We start from the raw sequence: 12,777 nt of genomic DNA on the forward strand, positions 1-12,777 counted from the left end.
TTTATATTTTTCTCATAAAGTTAGCCTAGAGACGATGTGACCTATATTTACATTTAAACCGCCCTATATGTTGACAAAACTCTGTTTCGCCGGGCAAAAAGACGCGTAGTCATGGTCAGATTGCATGTACACTTTTTAGCTGGCTGCCAAAACACAAATTTTGCCCGGCGGTATGCGTGCGAATCATGTTATTTTCCGAATGACGTCAGAGGTCACACCGTCTATAGTACCCAGGAACAGTCGCACTAAATACCGACAACTCACGACAACTCACGACAACTCACGACAACAATTTTTAAATGCATTTTAACAGAACATTTGAACATAATTCAACCGTTTAATATGTGCACAAGAGTCATATGCATCTAAATCACTTTCAAACTGTTGAAAACATAGTATTTTTAATTGTAAAAAAGGTGTTCTTTTACCCCGAATTTAGTAACGGTAATATTCGCCATGTTGTCTTTCGACGTACTTGGACAATTCTATTACACTGCAGGGGCAAGGTAACTTCTGAGGGCTGAGTTTTATTTTTTCGTTTTGGTTTTAGCTGCTGATTTTTTCTTTTTAGTTAGTAACTAAGCCGCCACTCTGGAATTTGAAGTTAAAAGGGGAAACTTAAATATAATATTGTTTTAAAGTCCATGAGATACGTAACAAATGGTAAATAATCATCTTGCATATTATATCACCCCTGCGGTGTAATAGAATCGTCCAAGTGCGTTGAAAGACAACATGGCGGATATTACTGTTCGTTACTAAATTCTGGTAAAAAAATCTTCTTTTTTTACAATTAAAAACACAATTTTTTCAACAGTTTGAAAACGATTTATGTGCATATGACTCTTGTGTATATATTTAACATATTTAACGGTTGACTTCTGTTCAAATGTTCTGTTAAAGTGCATTTAAAAATTGTTGTTGTGAGTTGTCGTAAGGGTTCGTGAGTTGTTCTGGTTCTGGTTCTGGTGGATTACTGCACAATCTGCACATATCGGGATGTACACGTGCAGGTGACTGCGCAGCAATGATTTACATGAAGTGAGCCCCCCCTGATGATGTTACCCATATCCATAGCTTGAAGTTTACTCTTAAAAATACTAATAGTTGGTGCGTCGCGAATATCCTGTGGTAGTTTGTTCCATTCTACAAAGGATCTTGGGAGGAAGGAGAATTTGTAACAGTCTTTGTTTGCAGAAGGCTTGATAAAGGCAGTTGCAGCCTGTTGTCTAGTTCCAACCCTTCCCGTGTGCAATTTGGTCTGGTATGAATCAGTGTCTATGGCAATAAGCTTGTGAACGGATTTGTAACGGAGTGACAAGCGTTGGATGGCCCGCCGGTGTTCAAGTTGTTCCCAGTCGAGTTGTGATATCAGGTTGCTGACGCTATCTTTTCTATTGTTATTGTTAAGGACGAATCTGGCAGATCGCAGTTGAACCCCTTCCAACTGATTTTTGTAGGAGGATCCCATATTGCTGAGCAGTACTCTAGGCGTGGTCTTACCAGTGTCTTGTAGGCTCTTTCTTTGACCTTGGACGAACAGCTGTAAAGATTTCTGCGCAAAAGACTGAGGATACAATTTGCTTTTGAGGTAGCTTTCTGGATGTGACTGGCCCAGCTTAACTTGTTGTTTAATTCTACCCCTAGATATGTGTGGTTGATGATTTTTTCTAGTGTTGAGTCTCCCAAATTGTATGATGCGTGTCTCCCAAATTGTATGATGCGTCGATTTTGTTTTTCTTGTGGGTGATTTGCATGGCGTAGCACTTGGAAATGTTGAAATTCATCTGCCATTTTTGTTCCCATACGGGATTAGCGCGACCCCTGAGGAAAAATATCCCTCTATTATGCAACTAGCCTCAACAAGAAGTATTAGGTACAGTGTCCAGTAGCATTTAATCATTGTAAATTGTGTTTCTTCTTTATATTCTACTCCAGCCTGAGTTTGAGAGTGTTTCTTATGAGATAGACTTTGCCAAGAATGATATCATCGATGCGCTGAATAACCTGGATAACTGGGCAAAACCACAACAGGTAAATGCTATAGTTAGTAAATGGTGTTTGAAGCTTTGCATTGTGTTGTGTGAAGAATGAGAAGTAAGGGAATAAAAGGGTAGCTATGAGTTATTATAAAACCGCCAGGATCGTTGCTGTGTGATTAAGGCCCGAGCCGAAGACGGGGGCCTTCATCGCACGGCATCGCACGGCAATGACCCTGCAAGGTTTTAAACGGCAGTTTAAGAACTAGTCACTATTTTATTTCCATTGTAAATGCTATTTTGGTTAAAAGGTGTAATCAAGTAAGAAATTCTGAAAATCATACGTTTTCCGATGTGCATGAGCTGTGTTTGTGCTTGTTGCAATGTTATGACTGAGACGACAGTTTTCGGATCAGTTCGTGCACGTAGTCTTGTTGCAAGACGATTCTTGTTTCCTTTCACACACAGCGCACCAAGACTAACGCGTAGTATCCAAAAACAACCGTTTATAAACAGAGCTCCAACTTGTCATACTCAACTGTTTAAACACCCCCACGTGGCGTGCTCTCCACCACTTGGAATAGCGAAACTGTCTGAGGTATTTATGAATACTGATTCATTAATACCCCAGACAGTATCGCTATTCCTATTGGTGGAGAGCGTATCATGTGCTCAGGTGTTTAAACAGTTGATGTTGACCAGCTGGAACTGTTTATAACCGGTTGCTTTTTTATTTTTATTTGTGTGGGTTAACCAACAACCTCGATCCAGGGATGATTGAACTCCCCGCACCATTTTAGCCCATTTTAGCCCATTTTAGCCCATGGATACGAGGATGCATTACGCGCACAATCTGAAAACTGTCTCATAAAAATGCACCACACGTACAGCAGAGTTATGCGTCAGAAAACAGATATGTTTTTACAGAGTTTCTTCCTTTATCATCCTTTTATTCCAAATTGGCGTTTATAAATTGGAGTAAGGATAGTGACTCGTTCTTAAGCGGCTTTTTAAAATCTTGCAGGGTCGTGGCGTGTGATAAAAGTCCTCGTCTTCAGCTCGGGTCTTTATCAAACATCCGCCACCTTGCCGTTTTTAAACAGCCGTTTAAGAACGTCGCTACCCTTTTATTCCCTTAATAGTAAACTTGCGCATAAAACCATGTATAATACTCTTTTAGGGAGTGTTTTGGCTCTGAAAAAACCCGGTGTGGTCTCAAGGTTTCGAACAATGTACTCAGCTTCGTCTTCAGGAGAAGACGGTATACATGTACATGGTTGTACTTCCTAGTTCGCTACAGTTAGTGTTTGTACATTGTACATGTAATCAACAACTCCACATAATATACCATGATTCAAAATAGTTCTAAGCTGGAAGAAAAGTGAAACAACAAAATGATTCTTTGTTCTCTGGCATGTAAAGCTAAACCATTCACACCTTTTAAAGTTGCCAACTAAATCCACTTCTAGAAGTTACGTTTATGAAGTATTTATCCACTCTCTTTCAGTCATAGCTCCAACACTTTGGAACAAGCTACCCATCCACATTCAAGCAGCTCCTTCATTGGACACTTTCAAATCTCAACTTAAAACCCATCTGTTCTGTATTTAGCACTCTATAAATGTTATTATTATTATTATTTATACAATTACATTTAAGAGCATAATGGTTTATAACATTGAACCATGGAATCAAATAGAGAGAAGGAAAATGTGTTGCTAAGAAAATAGTTTGTGTAGCTGTTGAACTAGGCTATAACAGTGTAAAGAGCCTGTCTTCACAGCAGGGTAAAGCTGCCACTGTTTTGAATGGTCTCTTTAAAAATATCTGACAGATTGACTTGAACGCCACATAAGCCAGAATGTTAGATCACTTCATTGCATCTTTGCGCACTGACACTAAGTAAAGGCCCGGTCCCACTGCAGCGATAACGAGACTGATAAAGAAAACGATGCAAAGAGAATGCATTCTATTGGTTGAATGAGCTTGTGCGTATTCTGCGTGGAGCAATTCAACCAATACAATACGTTCTCTTTGCGTCGTGATCGTTATCATTTTCGTTATCGCTGCATTGTGATTCGGCCTTAATGAGGAAGAAATATATGTGGCTTTTGTGTACCAATGGTGGCTGTTGTTTGTGTTTGAGAGCAACTTTTGTTTTGTTCTTTAGGTTGAGAGACCGCTACACATGATGGGCACTCCAGCATACATACAACACCAGCCCTATGGAGTGGTGCTAATCATTGGTGCCTGGAACTATCCATTCCAATTGACTGTGCTGCCACTGGTGGGAGTTATTGCTGCAGGTATGTCAAATACTTTATACAATATTTGGTACATTCAATGATAAAATGTCTTACCTTCTGCAAAATAAACAACTAGACCTCAGGTTAGTATAAACAAAAGGCAAACACTGATGGGTGACGCCACTCTACATATTTATAACCGCATTTTGACAAAATACACGATCAAATTAACAATACATTTTTGGGCATGGTTGGCTTTTGCGTAAAGCGCTCGCCTCTAACCAAGGTGACCCTGGTTCGAAACCCGGCCATTATGTGAGTTGAGTTGTGAGTTGGTTTTCTGCTGAACCAAATGGGTTTACCAGACCATCCAGTTTTCCTCCCTCGGAAAAAAAACAAATACGTTCAATCTCTGCTGTGCTCCATGGTCATAATGGGTTGATGTGGCTGGCTGCCAAAGGCGCCCTTGCATGCCTGCTTCTCATCCTTCGCAATTCAGCTATTAGCTGGGAGTTAGGATTATTAGCCTCCCAATTATTATTACTATTATTTAATATTTTGTATGCACAAAAAATACAGGCAGCTAACTTTATGCAGTGCACATGTATTACTTAGGGAATAACAGTTTGAGTACCCGGTTTTCACTGCGTGGTAATGACCAGGTTGGTGGCTGGTGCTGTTAACGGACCGAGCCGTCGGCTCGGTCCGTTAACAGCGCCAGCCACCAACCTAGGTCATTACCACACAGTGAAGACCGGGTCCGAACACTGTTAGCCACCAACCAAGGTCATTACCACGCAGTGAAGACCGGGTCCGAACACTGTTATTCCCATTAATAAATACCTTTTTTAGGGAATTAAACAGCTATAATTGTCCAAAGTTTATGACTGTTCTCTCGGCGGTACTTTCAGACATATTCAGGGGCCATAATTGAGCTTTTGATGGTTCCCATCTCTTTCGTGTGTTTATCACATTACTGATCTTTGAGACCAGTGACTCTTTTAAATAATGATCTGTTCAGCCCCTTCACTGGGGTCAAAGGATGCAAATGATTGGACGATAGCTGTTCTTTGTGCATTAAAATACGCGCATGAGCTCAGCGTCAGTTTATACAAGTGCACCTGTTACACGCGCGCACTCAACATGCATACATGTACATATAGCTCTCTTTTATGGTCAGTCCAGCATACTTTTGTCATTATAGCAACCAATTTTAAATGAGAAAACATTTACAGAAGTCAGGATTGGCAGTATTATTTTTGTAAATGTTTTCTCGTTAACTGTTTGTCTTGTCTCCTTGTTTGTAGTTTGTCTGACGGCCTCATACTTGTACTCTCCTTATTTGGAACATGCTTAGTTACAACATGTAGATTAACCACTTTTCATCCATCTTCTGTGCTTATTATTTTGCCTAGTAGTATTAAATGAATGTTGACTTAACTTGACATGCATGAGTTGAATGCACTCAAAGAGCTCTCTATAGACCGTGACATCATGAAAGGTGCCTTTACTCTGGCCAAATTTAGGTAAGCAGTACGACGGGTGACTGGCATTTTTGTGTCCAAAGCTATCAAGAATCTTTCCTAGACCATCCAATGGATGGCTTGCTGCGTTCAGGTCGCAAGGCATAAATTAAGCGTTCAAGATCATTTAATTCAGGATTCTATCAACTTTGGTTTTTGGAATAGTTTGTTTGGTTTATAACCATAAATAAAACTAACAAGTGAAAGTGTCATTTCAAAATGTCACGCTTTGAGATAATATTGCCGTAAAATAGGGAACGATAATGTCCATGTTGGAAGAATAATGTTCCTTAAAATGCTTTTTACAGTTGAAAGCTGGTGAAGGATTCTAACCACAAGTTTCTATTGCCATTAATTTTCAATGTGATTGTCAAACGTAGGCGTATACCTTCCCTTCTCAGACACTGGACACTGAGGTAATTGTAAAAGACCAGTCTTTTTAGTGAGATAATAATGATAGATTACCCCATGTCGAAGGAAGTTGTGTGATGCTTGATTTAGAGATCTCAAAATCTAATTCTGAAGTCTCAGAATCAAATTCATGAAAAATTACTTCTTTCTCGGAAACTACGTTACTGCAGAGGGAGCCATTTCCCGAAATGTTTCAGCTATTAACAGCTCACTCGTTACCAAGCAATTTTTTTATGCTAATTATTATTTTGAGTAATAACCAATGATGTCCACTACCTTTAATGTTGGCTCTTATTTATTTTGTTGTCTTGTAGGTAACACTGTCATCATTAAGCCATCTGAGATTGCACAAGAATTTGCAACAGTACTGGCTAAAGTAGTGCCTCAATACTTGGATAATGTAAGTTAAGCATACACTATTCATCAAGTCCTTCTCAGAAGATTTAAACTAGACAGTTCTGTACAAAGGGTTTAGACTTAGATTACAAAATCTTAAGTTATACAAAAATTAGTTACAAATGCGTTGCAGTACATGTATCCTTGAGCCTTTTGTGTGAAAGCAAGTTTGGACATTTTGTAAATTATCAAGGCATCCAAATAAGAGCAACAAACTATGTGATTGTGACTAACCAAATAAAGTGATGTTTTAATTCTCTCTCAAAACTTGTTTTTTAAATGCTTCACACCATTTTGGAGAAGTAAATATTGGAAGTATTTAAAAACTACTCCATACTTCTTGTGCTTAGGTTAGCGAGATAATAATGATGCTTAGGTTAGCGAACTGTGTGTACAAAAATGTGATAACAGTTACAAAGGTTAATCCTAGTGCTTAAAGGTAACGGACAGTACTCACAATAATTATCAGCATATAACCTTTCTTGGTGACGAGTAATGGGGAGAGGTTGATAGTATAAAACATTGTGAGAAACGGCTTCCTCTGAAGTGATGTAGTTTTCGAGAAAGAAGTAATTTTCCACGAATTTGATTTCGAGACCTCAAGTTTAGAAATTGAAATCAAGTATCTGAAAGCACACAACTTCATGTGACAAGGGTGTTTTTTCTTTCATAGTTATCTCGCGACTCTGACGACCAATCAAGCTAAAATTTTCACAGGTTTGTTATTTTGTGCATATGTTGAGATACACAAAGTGAGACGACTGGTCTTTGCCAATTACCAATAGTGTCCAGTGTCTTTAATATCTGCAATAGAATTAGGCACATTACCTGGTCCTTGGGAAAAAAAGAATACCAACATTGTTGAGTACAATTAGAGCTAACACACATACATATATGTACACATGGTGTAGGCTGTATCCCTATTGAATCACATATTTTCAGATGATTTAAAGGGTAAAAACAAATATTAAATCAGACTAGAGTAGGAATAAAATCATGTCTGCATTAACATGGCTGGCTTGGTGTGTATCACAGACTCTGACCCAAAATAATAAACCTAATCAAGGCAGTGGGCATAACATGTTTGGGAAGCACTTCTCTTTTTTACTCTGGGCCTGAGTTTCGATTGTTCAAAGGAGTCAGCGCTCTTTCTGAACTGCTTTTTCTTCTGTTTTTACCTTTATGTAGCCAAATCTGTCAAACTTGAATGAAAAACGTTCTTTACAGTACATGTAATAATAATAATGTACTGCATACATGTATATGTGACCGTTGGCTTTAAATACTGGTTTTTATATTCCATTAGTATTCATCAATTTTCTGTAACACCAACATAAAAACACATTTGTAGGCCTACCTGATAGACTTTACACTGAAGCACTCCATGCATAAGTCCCCAAGGCCATTGATTTCAGATCTGGGCCAGTAAGCTCATGAATCAATAAGTCTGGCAATGTTTTTGTTCAATATTGACTTTCAGTCTGATCAGACTTTCAGTCTGATAAAAAATTAAATTTTGTTGAGTATTGAATAAAACTTGCCCTTAAAAATAAATGAGACATATCTTTGTTCTGTGCTTGTTCAAATTGAGCAGTTAAACTTTTGTCTTGAGACTGCAGAACTTGCAAAAAACATCTTGTCCAGTTAAGATTTTGAGCTACAAGCTCTGTATTCTTGTGGTTTTTATCCTCAAGTTCAACATCTACATGTTACTTCTTTGAGAAAGTTGAAATATTAAAGTTATTTATCATACCCCAGAGTGAAATCGGCAACTTTGATGATTGGCTATTCATAAATACCCCAGACAGTTTCGCTTTTCCTATTGGTTGAGAGCGCGTCACGTGGGGGGTGTTTAAACGGTTGATAAAGACACAACCAGAGATGTTTAAGACCGGCTAGCTTTGCGTATTTTGAGTCTTGGAGTCTGTGGGTGCGTTCGTTTAGCTTCCCTGGGTCGACCCCGGTGTGTGTTTTTTTTTTTCCAGGACAAACGTGGGTAATTATCTGCACATGTTCGTCCTGGGAAAAAAAAAACGCCACACGCCGGGGTCGACCCAGGGAAGCTAAACGAACGCACCCAATATCAGGCTCAGGCTTAGGCTGGAGCCCTCATCTTATAAAGACTCGTCAACTTAGTCTGTACCACACCCAGTTTCATTCAAAGCAGTGTGGGTGATTTTGATCAGACAGATAGTAGTAAGGTTAATTACTAGCTGCATTTCTTTTGTCATTGTAGGATTGTGTTCAAGTTGTGAATGGTGGGGTTGAAGTAACCACAGATCTCTTGAAGGAGAGATTTGACCATATATTATACACTGGTAGCGGTGTGGTAGGGAGGATCGTCATGGAGGCTGCGGCCAAACATCTTACTCAAGTTACTCTTGAATTGGGAGGAAAAAGGTGAGCCATTGTTTTTAATGTAGAGGCATGGGAAGGAGGTTACCATCTTATTAAACAGAGATGTTGAGTAACCACATTTCACTGGACTGGTTAAGAGCACTTAGAGTCCCTGTTGTGATACTTGTGTCCTTAAAGGATTTGGGTACGTTTTTGTAACACAAAACACAATGTCCCCAGATAATGATAGTAGAAAGCTTACCTTAAAATATTATTTGCCGAGGTGCTGTACCTAGTTTTTGAGCAATGAGTAAACAATGTTACGAAAATACGTTTTACATGCTAAAAATAATTTTCTACTCAATGACGTCTTATTTTCGTCTCATTTTGTGACTTGTTTTACTCATTTCTTAAAGACTACAGCACCTCAGCAAATCATATTTTAAGGGAAGCTTTCTACCATCGTTATCTTCTAACTGTGTATGTTTATCGTAAATCTTTGGACATTGTGTTTTGTACCCAGACCTTTAAGCAAGACACTTAACCATTTATTGCTTCGTCCAGTTGGACAAAAGCTGTTGATCCTGTGTGTTGTGTAGTGCAAGTAAAAGAACACGGTGGACTTATTGAAAAGAGTAGAGGTTTTCGGTGTTTGCAGTCTGATTGGCAGCATATTGTCTCAAGCACAATGTAAACTAACCCATGGCGCTATATGTAAAGGGAAAAATGTCTCATAATGTACTAAAAGCGTCCACATACCTTGTAGGGGAAAAAATGTATCTTGGAGCGTCATTAGTGTCACCTAGTGATGGACTTGAGTGCTCATTGTATAGGGCCTAATAAGAAGCCACTATTGTTATTATTGGTACTGCATAAGGGAAAACAATTAAGCTGATCATCGTGCGCAGACAATTTACACTTTGTATTGGTTTAGGAAGACTTGGCTTGTGTTTGCTTGGAACCTTTCCTGAAACCTACACATATGTTGTTTTTTTTTTTTTATAATAAAATATTAGATATTCAATGGGAGACTTTGGGACGCTAGGTGGCAGCAGACTTACCTGTTAAATTTCCATTGTTTACGTAGTTCTTGTGTTAGTCTGCTGCCACCAAGCGTCCCAAAAGTCTCCAATTGATACTGAATATTGTCTTTTTTTGAATTGTTTTTATGTTTCAGTCCCTGCTTTATTGACGACGATGTGGACATAAACACTGTTGCTCGTCGCTTGTTGTGGGGGAAGTTTATGAATGCTGGACAGACGTGTATTGCACCTGACTATGTGATGTGTAAACGCTCAATGAATGACAAGTTGCTTAGTGCAATAGTGGAAACAATTAAGGAGTTCTACGGAGAGGTGAGTTAATTATTATGGGGTCAACTGATTACAGCAATCAAAGGCAGTGGACACTATTGGTAATTACTCAAAAATAATTATCAGCATAAAACCTCACTTGGTAACGAGTAATGGGGAGAGGTTGATAGTATGAAACATTGTGAGAAACGGCTCCCAAATTGCACAAACAGCACGAACAAAACCACTTTGTGCACGATTGCCCTGAAAAAAAAATCAAGTTTCAGATTTGTGTCTGGGTATTTTTCGATCTCTGATCGGTGCCTTATACCACGTAAACTTGATTTCAAGTCTGAGAGTGCGATAATTCATCTGCATCAGCCACGCAGAGTCCCGCCGTAGATTTGCTATCACGCTCTAACTCGCTCTCATGACAGATGTTTAATTACGAGAGGGCGCTGTTTCATCCAATAATATATCAGGACTGCATGATCACAGACTTGAAACCAAGTCTAAATACCACGCTGTTGTCAAAAATGTAGTCAGGATGCCCTGCGACACAGAGAAAAATGCATGCGAAATGCCATTACGAAATAGTCGTCTTCAGGGTACCAGTCGCTGCACACAGAAAAGGTAGGTGGTACAGTGCATTGAACGGTGGTTTATGTTCGTCGTGAAGTGTTTTTCGAAATGTTTTGTCCGGGCGCAATATTGATTTGGTATTTGGTATTTTGAGAATTCTGTCCGGACGCAGCACCAGGACAAAACCGCATGTGGAGAACCCTGCTCTCCATGAATTGAGCGTAACACTCTTTGAGAACCGCTGTGCAAGAGTTTTGCATCTCTTCCTTCCGTTTCCATGACTGGTTTTCTTTGTTTAGATCAGAACACTACAAACATGAGTGCTTCACCCTCTTAAAGCCATTGGACCCTTTCGGTACAGAAAAAAAAAAAAATCACAGATTTACAAATAACTTACAGGGTTTACAGAAGGTAGTGGTGTAAGACTTCTCTTGAAATATTATTCCATGAAAGGCTTTACTTTTTGAGAAAACAGTAAAACAATATCAATTCTCGTTAGCGAGAATTACGGATTTATTTTAAACACATGTCATGACACGGCGAAACGCGCTGATACACGGGTGGGTTTTCCCGTTATTTTCTCCAGACTCCGATGACCGATTGAGCCTAAATTTTCACAGGTTTGTTATTTGATATACAAGTTGTGATACACGAAGTGTGGGCCTTGGACAATAGTGTTTACCGGATGGGTCCAATGGCTTTAAGTTTCACCGCTAAACAGCAATCCAATCATAATTATCGGTGAAACCTTTCCATTTACATAAACGATGATTGCCAATTGTTATATTACAATCAGAAGAACGGATTCGTAGTTTACTCAGTGTTGAACTTTGCTTATATTGTGATTTCCATTTGACTGATGTGCTTCACGCATTCGGTTTAACCTGGTTTTCATTTTGTAAACGATCTTACAATTTGGCCCTTTGCTGCTAGGATATTTCTGGCCTCTGTGGCCTGCTTGTTGTTTCATCCCTGATTTCAAACAATACAACCGTGTACACAGATTAAGTTTTGCTGATGTCAATGTCTTTTTCTTAATTGGTATGTTTAATGTTTCATCTGCACAGGACCCTAAGACTTCCCCGGACTATGGGCGAATGGTTAGCGACAGACATTTTCAGTAAGTAACAATAATTTGGCTGAAAATCCATGTGTAAGTTGTCTCTTTATGTGGGGGAATGTCATCATTGCAGGCCTTTTGCTATACCTGAAATTATGAACTAAAAAGCTATCAGCTGTTTCTTCACCTTTGTCTCGATATAACAGTGGACAACCACCAACCAAGATAACCAAGAAGTCTACAACCAAGTAGGGAGTTAAATCTTGTTAAAAGAAGTTTCTCTCTCTCGCCAGTCCGGCGGTGTGAATTGCGCTGCAGTGGTCATTGCAAGTTTACGCCAATCTGTTGCTGATCTTGATGCAGCTTCCATACCCTGACCAGTCAAATTCTTATTAGTATACATTGGTAACTAATTGTGCAATGTTATTGGTCCAGAACCAATCACATGGCTTGCAACAAATACGCATGTACCCACCGTAGTTTCTGAGCGTTTCGCTGGGTCATGACATGTGTTTAAAATAAATCCTTTATTCTCGATATTGTGAAATGATAATTGTTTTAATGTTTCCTCAAAAAGTAAAGCATTTATTTAAATAATATTTCAAGGGAAGTCTTTTACCATTAACTTCTGTAAACCCTTGAAGTTATTGTTAAATCTGTGAACTTTTAATTTTTGTTCTGTTCAAAAAGTATCAATATAAACCACAAGGGAAACTGACTGGGTAAATTTGTAAATGATTTTTGGGGTTGAACAAAGAATTGACTACAAATTTACCCAGTCAGTTTCCCTTGTGGTTTATATTGGTATCTGAAACAAAAAGTCACATCGTAATTTGGATGTGATCCCTGGCTACACGGCAGTTAACGGTTGTATGGCTTCTGACTGGCACCCCCGAACAAAGATATTGACAAAATAGGGACACCGCCAATATAGGGCTAGATAGCTCAGTT

General features: G+C 39.0%; 1 protein-coding gene across 4 annotated transcripts in view; it reads left to right on the top strand.

Annotated features, from left to right (window-relative positions):
* LOC117299232 (aldehyde dehydrogenase, dimeric NADP-preferring-like) overlaps window positions 1-12,777 on the top strand; it is a 37,463-nt gene that overhangs the window by 11,548 nt on the left and 13,138 nt on the right. For all 4 annotated transcript variants that reach the window (XM_033782705.1, XM_033782704.1, XM_033782706.1 and 1 more), the window contains 6 exons: window positions 1,939-2,034; window positions 4,150-4,285; window positions 6,474-6,559; window positions 8,792-8,955; window positions 10,070-10,247; window positions 11,834-11,886. In XM_033782705.1, the coding sequence (XP_033638596.1) occupies window positions 1,939-2,034; window positions 4,150-4,285; window positions 6,474-6,559; window positions 8,792-8,955; window positions 10,070-10,247; window positions 11,834-11,886 (713 nt within the window). The remainder of the gene's footprint in view (window positions 1-1,938; window positions 2,035-4,149; window positions 4,286-6,473; window positions 6,560-8,791; window positions 8,956-10,069; window positions 10,248-11,833; window positions 11,887-12,777) is intronic.

Source organism: Asterias rubens, chromosome 14 (assembly GCF_902459465.1).
Source record: "Asterias rubens chromosome 14, eAstRub1.3, whole genome shotgun sequence".
Lineage (NCBI taxonomy): Eukaryota > Metazoa > Echinodermata > Asteroidea > Forcipulatida > Asteriidae > Asterias > Asterias rubens.